Source organism: Clarias gariepinus, chromosome 16 (genome assembly GCF_024256425.1).
Source record: "Clarias gariepinus isolate MV-2021 ecotype Netherlands chromosome 16, CGAR_prim_01v2, whole genome shotgun sequence".
NCBI classification, from domain to species: Eukaryota; Metazoa; Chordata; class Actinopteri; order Siluriformes; family Clariidae; genus Clarias; species Clarias gariepinus.
The window spans coordinates 11,798,107-11,810,602 of NC_071115.1; the positions used below are offsets into that span (position 1 = coordinate 11,798,107).

Consider the following 12,496-nt stretch of genomic DNA (forward strand, 5'->3'; position numbering starts at 1 on the left):
AACTAATCACATGTGAAGCAGTGAGAACTGTACATTTTAAACATGCTGTTTTTGTTCAAATGAAACACTTACTATAATCTGTGCCTACACCAGACTAACATGTTTACATTTACTTTAAAACCCCAGCTCTTGTCAGATGAACACATTTAGCTGGACTAACACAATGTCATGTAAACATACTGAGTGAGAACATGTGAAACCCTGCTGGCAGAAACCTGGGCTTAGAAGCAAACCAGGGACTCTGCAACTGAAAAGACATGAAAGCTATCCAGTGCACTAGTGTCACCAAAAAAAAAGAAAGTAAAAGAAAGATTTTTTTTTTTTTTTTATGTGCCTAGGCAGTGTAGTAGCATTGAGCTTAATACACCTTTATATTTCAGACATGGCAGAATTAGAGTGGCAAGCCCTATGGAGGCATTGGCAGGGGTACTGTAAGTAATTGGACAGCACAACAGATTTAACAAAAAAGTGCCAAGCCAAGCACTTCCCTTAGTGAAGACTGGCTTTCATTCGAAAAATGATATCAGAAAGACCCCCCGAAGCACAAGGTTCAAGAGTTTAATAATAGAAGCGTCCAGCAGTCAGGACATGCCAAAGTGCAAGCCCACAGCAGAAAACAGGAGGAGAAGAAGAAGAGGAAGGCTTTTCTTTAATTCGTCTCCCTGAGCTAAGAATACTACAAACCTTCAGCAGGGACTCCAGGAGTGTCCGTCTGTCTACAATTCAGTGTCTGGAAGACAGCCATTACTTGGCTCTCTTTGAAAGGTTATGCTGGTAGAAGCCATTCAGAATGACAACACTGGAGCTAATTAGTTAAGAGGGATGACTCTCCCTGACTTCTGCTTTTGGAACTGAGGACACCTTTAAAGATTCGAGACAGACAAACTTAAACATAAAGCATGACCCATAGTCGTGATGTTCTCTGTACAGGGGAGATTAAGCCTCCTTTATTATGTTGCTGTGGACGCCCACGAAGAATGAGGAAAAAAATAAAATAAAACACAGGCAGAAAAATTAACACATAAATTATAAAAACGATCTTGGCAAATGACAAGTGCCAGAATTGTGCGGTTTAGGCTCTTTCCTCAAGTTGGGTCGGAGGATGCTGGAGGGGAAAAAATGCAAAGATTGCTTCTTTCATTTTTATTTTTCTCACGCCTTTGGTCCAGCAGTGCGAGAGAGGGAGGCTTCTCCAGAAATCTGTGGACTTAGAAGTCAGGACGATCCTTCTTCAGCTTGCTGTAGTCCATGTTCACGGCGAATAGCTGCGCAACAAAAACATGCAAAGAAAAATAAATTAAATAAAAAGAATTCCTAAATTCCTAATCTAGAACAAGCCGCCTTGTTAACGAGATCTTTGGAAAATTCAATAACTTCGAACGCTGTTTAAGTGTCTAACTCAACTCTGCATCAAATTCACATTAAGGCGAGTGTTTGATTAGATTTGTGACTACTAACGGAGCTTGCATAAAATGAGCTAATGCAAGGTTTAATGAATTAAACTCATTAAGGCTGGAGATTGGGTTCTGATACGGTCATTCGCTCCTGCCAGAACTCTTAAATTTGATTCCCTTAAGCAACATGGCAACAGTGCAAGGCTTAAAACACACAAGCATGAGCCCCAAATCTTATCTTTCAGCATACATAAACATAATAAAACACCTAAAACATAAACGCAACTTGTTAACACTGTCCGGATTTTATAACAATAATTGAAGGTGTTAAGTAACTCTGTATAATTTCTTTTTTTACATTTTATTTTACATTTAATTGTAATGCAAATTTTGGAGCACTGAAAGGCTCCATTTTCCTACCTTGTACTGGTCATTGGGCCCTAGTTTGTTCCAGGGTTCGGGGTTGTTTGTTCTGTCCCAGCTGTGGATGAATACATGAATGGATGAATGAGTAATTGAGGGCATGCTTGAAAAAAAAAAAAAAAAAAAAGGCTCAATGGAGCATTAATGCCTTTAACCGCAAGGGGAAAAAAACAATGCAATCTAATGCAACCGTCCAAACTCATTAGACCAAAGGAAGCATATTAAATTGCTCATTAACATTACAGAGACTGATGAACGTTTTACTTCAACTCTTAAATGTTCCCACTTAGTGACAATCTCCTTAAAGGTAAAAATGTGGATAGAAAAACAAGTAGATTTAGAGCGCAAACATGAAAGTTAATTGCTTTAGCGATTTTTATATTTATTTTTACACAGTCATTTAAAAGTGCTCCATTGAGTTAAGGCATCATCCTTTTAATGCATCAACAAATAAAATACTAAAGGAGTGTGGATCTGTGCCAATTGTGGTGCTGTTGATCTTACCTGACGTCGGGGTTACGGAGAGCCAGTCTAGCCAAGTAAGTCAGAGACATCGTACAGCCACCTCCGATAAAGATGAACAGGGGGATCAACTACAGCGAGAAAGGGCGAGGGAAAAAAAATATATACATTTTCTAAAAAATGTTTTAAAGAAAAATCACCAATAAACATCCTTATAAATTTTATAACATAAAAAAGAAAAACTAGGAGTAACTGTCAGTGTATTTTATTCCTTAATACAGATCTGAACATTATAGATGCTGCTGGGAAATAAAACGTCTATTAAACTAAAATTACATGGAAATGTTTTTACTTATTTATTTTGTAAATACAATTGACAGTAGACTAAATGTACCAGCCACACTTCTGGCAAATGCAGACACTTTACTGAATAGTGTGACTTCATTAAAACAGAACCAATGAACTGAGGGATCAGCTGAGATTTAGACCCACCAGCAGTGTAAACCATTAAAAAAAATTATATAAATAAAATAATAATATAATATATATAGAAGCGTTTTAAAAGTACAATTAACAGCACTGGTATACTTCTAGCATTCATAGATGCAGAAATAAGTTCCCCTTCGACAAATACCGCCTTCTGCGTTATGACTTGTTATAGGAATTCGGTCTCATCTATAACGAGTTGGATCTTCACTAGAGTTAAACCAATTCCAGAGCATGAAACCCATTTAATTAGTACAACATACAGACACCAATCAAGAAAAAGCCATTGTCACAGATAATTTAAACCACAGTGAAGTTATTTTTTTCAAATATCCGAGCTTGTTATGAAGTCCAGGTTAGTGCAGGGGGTCAGACATGATGCACCACGCCTGGAGCAGAGACGGTTAAGGGACCCAACAGGGTACAGCAGTACAGCTGAACCCCCTTCTGATCAGTAACCCAGAGCCTTAGCCAGTCAAAGTACCATGTACCGTATTAATGGCGTAGCTTCACTTTCAGTAATTTTTTCTTTCTTTCTTAGGTTACATATAAAATATAATATTTACAGAACTCATTTCAAGATAATACAGCAATATCAACATAAAAGCTAAAAAAAAAAAAAGGGAAAAAAAAAAAAAAACACAGCTTAAAAAGACTGCGTGTTTAGAAGGATCATCTCCTCAACTGCTTTTTCGCACCCAATCAGCATGCGTTTCTAGAAATGCATTCCTGTCCAGGTATTTGAAACGTGAAAGATTTGACCTCGATCTCCTGGTGTTCTTTTAACAAATGTCTAAAGATGTATACTCACATCAGTAACTGCTGTTATAATGCCAATTGCTGACAGCGTAACACTACTGTGCTTTTGATTAGGACTCCAAATTTCACACATTATTCTTAACTGATAGTAGAACACATCAACACTCAGATTAACCATGATAAGCAGAAGCACATTTTTGCAAGTTTTATTTAAACAGTTCTAGCACAATCTAGTGTTTTCCAAGACACACACACATTTGTAGCTGCTCACCACAGACCTAGACTGGCTGCCTCTAGGGCCATACAATTCTAGCTAAAATGTCAATCACGATTCTTCTCCATTGGAATTGAGATCACGATTCTGTCACACAATTCTTATTTTTGGAACCAAAACATTTATGGCACTCGAAAAACAAAAACACTTCTTACTTTAAAGCAATTGAAGTAAACAACTTAAAAGCTGTTCAACATGAAAAGAATGTTAACAATAATCAGTAAAAAAACAACAACTGATAAATAGCACCTGTGCTTTTTGACATTAGGCCAACTACTGTACTTCAGCATCGCATGCGTTAGTTTATATAATTAATTTATTTTTATTAGCACAAGGTAAATGTCACGGAATTTATTAGGTAGTCTAAAATTAAATACATAGTTTGCAGTCATTGCTGTCAAAGGTTTTACTTCAGTCTTTTACATAACTAGCAATCGTCTACGCAAGTTAGCCTTCAATCTGTTGTCAGTTTGTAAAAGCACGAGAATCAGCTTGTCAGGTTTAATTAACTAATACAGTAAGTTATATTCTAATTAGAATTGCATGTCTGTCTCTGTTCAGTCAGCAGTGTATATATATATATATATATATATATATATATATATATATATATATATATATATACACATACTTTTTATTTATTTTTTTTAGCATATTTGCGCACACACTTGAGAGACATTTGCCTTCTGTTGACAAAAATAATTATAATACTGTGACCACATTCAGCTTCTGATAGGCTGGTACTGTCCCTTCTCTAGCCTTTAATTGGCTGGTGTGAGCATGTGGGAGTCAAGCAAATAATCGAAAATGTGAACTCAGGGTGATCTGAATGCAGGGAAACATGCAAGTAAATCGCAGTCATTCAGAAATTATATTGTCTGTACCCGAGACTAAAGAATTACAAAAAAAATTAAAGACCGCTTACGTCAGGGACTGGGAGCGGAATTATCACCACCAATTAAAAGTTTGTGTTTGGCATTTAAAAAAAAAAAAAAAAAGATTATGAAGCAGGCAGTTTAAATGCTTTCTATTAATGATAAATCCAGGAGAACTGGTAGCAAAGCCATGTTCAAGTTTGTCAGCATTTTTTATTTGCCACTAGCATTGCTGGGAAGGTATAGACGTACACACACATGTACAATGACGAAATGACAACTCTCTTACCCATGGAAAAACAAAGGCATTTCTTAGAAGGTTCGCTATTGAACAGGCACCAAGACCAGACATGAACTAGCACCTAGTTCACTTTGCTGAAAAAGCGGTATGAGTAGGACAAGACATGATTAGTAAAGGAAGCATTAGACAGACTGGGAAAATTTTTTAACTGCATTAAGAGATCAGAAAAATGAGAGAGAATAAGACCTACAGTTAAAGACGAAATGCAACTTGATACTGTCTCATGGTCAATTTATTTGGACTACCTCAGTTCAGTACTATATTCACTAAATACTGCATTGTGTCGTGCTGTTGCTCTTGTTTGCACATGCAAACAATTTTCTGACTTGCAGACCACAGGCACTAAGGATGAGCGGACATGTCTCAGCCTCCCCAACTCTCACACTGGAGCCCCCAGGTTTGTGTTCGGAGCCCCCTGCTGTACTCTTTATACACCTGACAACGTGGCCACTACTGACTTCACCACCATCAAGTTTGCTGACGAACGATCTCCTTTAAAACTTCAACAAGACAGAGTTACTAGTGGAGGAGTACAGACCAGGAGAGGAACTACCAGAACCCGTTGAGAGAGTTGACAGCTTGCGATACCTCGGTGTTCACATAACGCGGGACCTGTCATGGTCTTGTCACAACACCTTGGTGAAAAAGCGTCTCCACCTCAGACGCTTCAGACTACCAGCCAAGGTGCTTAGGAATTTTTACTCCTGCACCATAAAGAGCAGGAAAAAAAAAAAAAAAAAAAAAAAAAATCACAACCTGGCTTGGGAACGGCACCATGTAGGACAGATGAGCTCTACAGAGAGTGGTGCGATCAGCCTCATCCGCACCAAGCTCCCTGACCTGCACTCTACCTACAGCAAACAGTGCTGGACCAAGGCCAGGAAGATCGTGAAGGGTCTCGGCCACACCAACAATGTAGTGTTCTCCCTGTTGTGTTTAGGAAAGAGCTTCCGCTCCCTGAAGGCCAACACAGAGAGACTGAGAAGCTTCTTCCCGCAGGCGATACGCTCTCTCAATCAGTACACCACATAGGACTAGCCATCTCTCCCTTCTTGCATTTCTGCACATAGGACTTCCATTTTTTTTTTTTGCACACTGCATATCAATGAACATTGATGATGCCTGCACATCAGCACACTTGTACATTTACACCCACCCTGGACATCAGCACATACAAGCAACTTCTCATACACCCTGTACATTTCTATTTAATTTCATTTTTGCACGTTACGGACACACGCAAACACATGCCGCGAACATTCTTATTTATAAAATATTCCTATTTAATTCAACTACCCCCAATGTACATAATGTGTATACTTATTTCTACAAGAAGCTTACAATTATATAGTTTTATATATAGTTTTTCTATATTTAAAATTTATTTTTTTTACTATTCTGTATAGCTAAGTCCTTCTATATTTATTATTTTTTTAATAATTTGTTCTATTTTAAATAGCTATTTCTTTTATAGCTAACTTTCTCTGAATTCTATTTCTTATTTTATTCCATAATTTATTTTCTTATTGCAACCTTTTAATTTTAAGGTGTCGAGCAGACGTTCAAGCATTTCACTGCATATCGTACTGTGTATGACTGTGTATGTGACAAATAAAATTTAATTTCATTTGACATGCACTTTGTTGTCTTTTTGTACAGTCCTTAGATACTTTAATTATTTTATGGGTTTGATTTGTTAAGTTATGTTGCGTGTAGCATCTTGGTCCCGAAGAAACATTGTTTCATTTTAGAGTGTACTAACTGTATATGGTTAAAAGGACAATAAAAGCCTACTTGACCCTAGATTCCAACTGCCATTAATCAACAAAGAAGAACAGCTTGTGACACTGATCCTGGTGCAAAGTCAGAGATCAGGTTCCTGATCAGATTAATGCAGGAAAATGAATCACTGGGACTGATGGTGCAGAGAAGGCAAACCCTGCTCCAGTGCATGTTTTCCACTTATCCCTGGATCAGGTGTGTTTAGTCAATAAAAAGCTGGACGATACCAGTTCACTTCATTTTCCCCAACTCCACCCTTATCTAATGGTATGGTCCAACACACCTAATCCAGGTAATCAGCAGTCAGGAGTAAAGGGATAACTGAAAACCTTGCGGCCCTCTAGGTCCAGGCTTGACCTTCCCTGTAGTCACCCTCACTCGGGCGTGATTAAAACAGCCGACTGCTGCACACGACACTTTTTTTGACCTCCGCTCATACACTGCTTGTCCTTCACGTCCTCACTGTTAGCACTGTTAGCATTAAGCTCCGCTTCCAAAAACAAATGTAAATAACTAATGTATAACTTTTAATAAAAAAAATAATCATAAATGTAATAAAACATGTATTCCAAACAGCTGTAGTATTTATTTTTCATTTTTGTGGTTTAATTTCATCTCATTAGTTTTCTCTTAGCGCGGTCTCGAGCCGTTACGTTACAGCTTTGGCATTTCTTCACACGTTACTTTACGTAACCGCAAGTTGTTTGTTATTTGTATGTTTGTTTTTGTTTGTTTCGTTTTTAAGGTCGTGTTGCCGCATTAACATCATATTAAAACGATTAAATGTGCTTGCTCAAGTATAAAATTGCGAAATGGTAAATTTCACGAGTTAGCCATGTTGCTAACTTCCGCATGCGTCAAGCTAACGGATTTTTTTTTTTTAAACAAGTATAACAAATCTAGCTTAAACCTGCTTAGCTAACTCTATATTCTGATTGTACCGTGTTTAGATATACTTACAGCGGGGTGGTTTTTGAGCTGACGGCTGACTGTGCCGAACATTTTTCTTTCTCTCCCAAAAATAACTTCACACAGCAATAACGGGTGTAACTGCGGCCTCGAACAGAGTCACTCTGAGCAGCTAAGCTAACAGAACTAGTAACGAGTCGACGTTATTTCATCGACAGGGTAGATATAGGTAGCCTACAATGTGCCTGTCTTAAATTCTAATGTGTTTCTTTTCACTCGTCAGAAATAATGACGATATTTTTCATTATGGTTATTAAAGTCTTAAAAGGATATATATATATATATATATATATATATATATATATATATAATACTGTTAACAACTGTTTTAGTCAGGCACTTTTTGTTACACCTAATCTTGTCTCAGCTCAAATGTCACAATGTACTTATAAAAGTGGACATGACAGTATGTCCTAGTATAGTCGTACATGAAACTTTAAACAACTGTACTGCTGTCCTCATAACTGGGCATCATATTTAAAAAAAACACTCCTATTCCAAAACCACAAGCTTCTGTAGTAAATATTACACTATATGGCCAAAAGTTTGAGGGGCCCCAAAACCATTTTAGGCTCATGTATCCAGTGCTTTGCAAAAATCTTAAGCAGTGCCTCATTTCATCACTCACCGTTAATACTTCTTTATCCTGTATACAGGGCTACAGGCGACTTAGGACACAAGGCGACTCCACCCTGGACAGGGTGCCAATTCAACACAGGGTACACACACTCATTTACACACTACAGACAATCTTGGCAATTCACCTAACCTGCATGTCTCTGGAATGTGTGGGAGGAAACTAAAGTACCAGGAGGAAACCCACTGCGTGCAGGGAGTACATGCAAACACCATGCCTGAATACGAAGGCAGGAATCGAATCCGGACGCTAGAGGTGCAAGGCGACAGTGCTAACCATAAACCACTGTGCCACCTCTTATTTCTTGATACTACATTAAAATTAATTCTGTAGACTAAATTGAAGAAAAAGGAACAAATGTTTTACTGTGACAGTCAGCAGAGTGCCTAAAGATACAATCTAAGAATCGGTTGTTTGTGCAACAACCACAGCTGCATCCTCATCTACCCTCAACACCTCAGCATTCAAATCAAATTCAAATTCTATTTGTCACATACACAACCATGCACAGTATGATATGCGGTGAAACGCTTACATGATTGCCCGTGACCTTAAATGGAAAGATTTCACCATGATAAAATAAATTGCACAAGAGAGTACAATTAAACAAAGTTTTTTTTGTTGTTTTTTTTAATAAAATTAAAAAAAGAATAAAAATAAAACAATAATATAATAATTATACAATAAAATAGAATTAAAATAGAACTTAGTATAAAAGTGTAACAAAATATAGAAGAGTAAAAAATATGTTGTATCAGTATGGCCGCAGCATTATGATTGAAAGCATCACTAGTTCAGCATTATCAGAATATTAAACATGGGCCTGATCATCAATCATCTGCACTTTTTTCTTACTGGTTCATGCCTCAAGTTAGATTTTTTTATGCTTGAATGTTTCATAGGTCTCTGTGTGGCTTAACAAACAAAAAAAACATTCCTCTGAAGCTGGTCAGTTACAGGGTTACGGGGGCCTGGGCCCGTATTCACAAAGCTTCTTAAGCATAAAAGTTGCTCCGAGTGATGAAATTCTAAGAAGATTCTTAAAATTATGAATTTTTTTTAAGCCCTTAAATTTAAAACTAAAAAAAAAAAAAAAAAAAAAAAGATTCACAAAAAATCTTAGCCCTAAAAACAGCTCCTAAGGTAAAAATTGTTAAGAGTAGACAGGAGGACTTTTAAGAGGCTTAAGAGTTTCCATAGCAGATGGCAAAATGGTGGAAAGAAGAAATATTCTTCAAAAACTAAACATAATGCTAAAAGTAAACGCTGTTCCTACGTTCAATTTAGTGTCCTTGTTGTTTTACTTCCTTACATCTCTCTTGCATTGTTGGCTACATACCATCCAAAAGTGCAACTTAAACACACTGTCCTGCAATCATGCAAATTGGTAAAAGGTGAGCCATTTTGCTCCCGTCAATATGAAATAGATCACAAGTAATAAAATCAGTATGGTAAATAAATGTAAAAACTTAAATATAGTAATTACTGTGTGAAAATTGGTTGCTTCAAAATTAGACACATTTCAACATCTGGCTTTTTTATATATCTTTAAGATATTTAGCCTATAACAGAAACTTTGCATAAAGTAACCTGTATTCATGATTATACAACAACTTCTATTAATTCTATTATCATACTGTATGTTCTATTTTCACCAAGAGCCATTTTAAGACCTTTACAGATTTTCTTTTAACCAATCACAGTTCTCCCTAGCAAGGGGTCAACCACACCTCCTCCCTAAGATAAAAGTTTTTGTGTTTTCCTTACTCTGAGAAGAGTTGCTCTGAGAAGTTTCCTAAATAACTTTTAGTCTAAGACTCCCAGTTAGGACTTTTTAGGCTAAGATAGGAGCTCTTTTTCTTCTTAGAAGCTTTGTGAATACGGGCCCTGGAGTCTATCTCAGAAGACTTAGGGCACACATCTCTGGAATGTGTGGGAGGAAACTGGAGTACTCGGAGAAAACCTGAGGGCTTTTTGGTAATTTACAATGTTAACCTGTTTTGTCTCAGCTAGTCAGCCAATTAGGTTTCTTAGTTAGTTTTTGTTAAATTATACTGAACAAAAATATAAACGCAACAGTTTTGTTTTTGCTCCCATTTTTAATGAGAGGAACTCAAAGATCTAAAACGTTTTCTACATAAACAAAATAACCATATCTTTCAAATATTGTTCACAAATCTGTCAAAATCCGTTACGATGAAGAACTGGAGTCAAGTCGAGACCCCAATGAGGACGACGAGCATGCAGATAAGCTTCCCTGAGACTGTTTTTGACAGTTTGTGCAGAAATCCTTTGGTTATGCACTTCGATTGTTTCAGCAGCTGTCCGAGTGGCTGGTCTCAGACGATCTTGGAGGAGAACCTGCTGAATGTGGAGGTCCTGGGCTGGTGTGGTTACACGTCGGTTGCGGTTGTGAGGCTGGTTGGATGTACTGTCAAATCCTCTGAAACACCTTTGGAGACGGCTTATGGTAGAGAAATGAACATTCAATTCACGAGCAACAGCTCTGGTGGACATTCCTGCTGTCAGCATACCAATTGCACGCTCCCTCAAAACTTGCGACATCTGTGGCATTGTGCTGTGTGATTCAACTGAACCTTTCAAAGTGGCCTTTTACAGGTGGCCAGTCTAAGGCACACCTGTGCAATAATCATGCTGTCTAATCAGCATCTTGATATGGCACACCTGTGAGGTGGGATGGATTATCTCGGCAAAGGAGAAGTGCTCACTATCACAGATTTTGACAGATTTGTGAACGATATTTGAATGATATGGTTATATTGTGTATGTAGAAAATGTTTCAGATCTTCGAGTTCATCTTATAAAAAATGGGAGCAAAAACAAAAGTGTTGCGTTTATATTTTTGTTTAGTATATGTTGTAAATTTATGTTGTATGTATTAGCACCTTGGTCGTAGAGGGACGTTGTTTCGTTTCATTGTGTACTGAACTGTATATGGTTGAAATGACAATAAAAGCCTACTTGACTTGAAGTACGGGGACTGGCCTAAAAATGAGCAAAAATGTCCTTCAGTTAGCCTGGAGAACTGTTCAAGACTACATAAAAAAAATATAAAATGTCTATGGAAGTAAAATATTAATATATGGGGTGGCTCAGCACTGTACATATCAGATTTATTCCCCTGTTACTGTTATAATAACTTCCACTGTCCTGGGAAGGCTGGCCACTAGATTTGAAGTGAGGCTATGAGGATTTGTGATCATTCCACCAAAATAGCAGTAGTGAGGTCAGGCAGTCATTCTGGATGAGGATTACTAGAGTGCAGGCAGAGTTCCAGTTATTTTAATCATTCATTATCTCTCATCGCTTATCCAATCCATCACAGGGCACACATCACTCAGTCATTCACACACCACGGTCAATTTGGGAACATCTAATCCGCATGTCTTTGGACTGTGGGGGTAAATTCAACCAAACTCACGCATTTAGACAAGACAGGAATCAGATGGGAGGCCACAGTGCTAACCACGACATCACCATGCCACCACTTGCTGTTTCATTAGGTATAAATAAGAGGTGATATAAGAGAACATGTTCCTTTATTCATTCGTCAATATGAGAAAGATTAAAGGAACGTTTATTAAATAAAACGATAGCTCTATGCAGTACAATGCCAATACACACTTTCAGAGGACAAAGAAAAAAGATTAAAACACCTGGGCCCATATTCACAAAGCTTCTTAAGCCTAAAAGTTGCTCCTAGTGACAAAATTCTAAGAAATTTTTAGAATTATGCAATTTTCCTAGAATTTCCCCTTAAATTTAGGATTAAAATAGCGGGAGGAAGAAATATTATCCAAACAATGAATGTAAAGCTAAAAGTAAACACTGCTTTTCTGTCCAATTAGATTTTCTTGTTGTTTTACTCCCTTCCATCTCTCTTGGATTGTTGACTACATACCATCCAAAAGTGCAACTTAAATAAACCGTCCTGCATGTAAATCATGTAAATTGGTGAAAAGGTGAGCCATTTTGCTCCCAGCAATTTAAATGTGGTTGTTTAATTAACTTTAAGGTATTTATATCAAGATATACAATTTCTTTATATACAGTACAAACATGATTATTTCACTCTCTATTCTATTATCTTATATTTTATTTTCACAAAAAAGC

At 37.2% G+C, this 12,496-nt stretch overlaps 1 protein-coding gene across 1 annotated transcript; it reads right to left on the bottom strand.

The window, feature by feature from the left end:
* Positions 1-918: 918 nt before the first annotated feature.
* Positions 919-7,872, bottom strand: ndufa4a (NDUFA4 mitochondrial complex associated a). The gene is made up of 4 exons (XM_053515493.1): positions 7,717-7,872; positions 2,322-2,410; positions 1,815-1,875; positions 919-1,265 (listed from the first exon to the last, which is right to left on the bottom strand). Exons 1-4 carry the CDS (start codon positions 7,756-7,758, stop codon positions 1,209-1,211), a joined length of 249 nt encoding a protein of 82 aa, XP_053371468.1. The 5' UTR covers positions 7,759-7,872; the 3' UTR covers positions 919-1,208.
* Between the last annotated feature and the right edge of the window lie 4,624 nt (positions 7,873-12,496).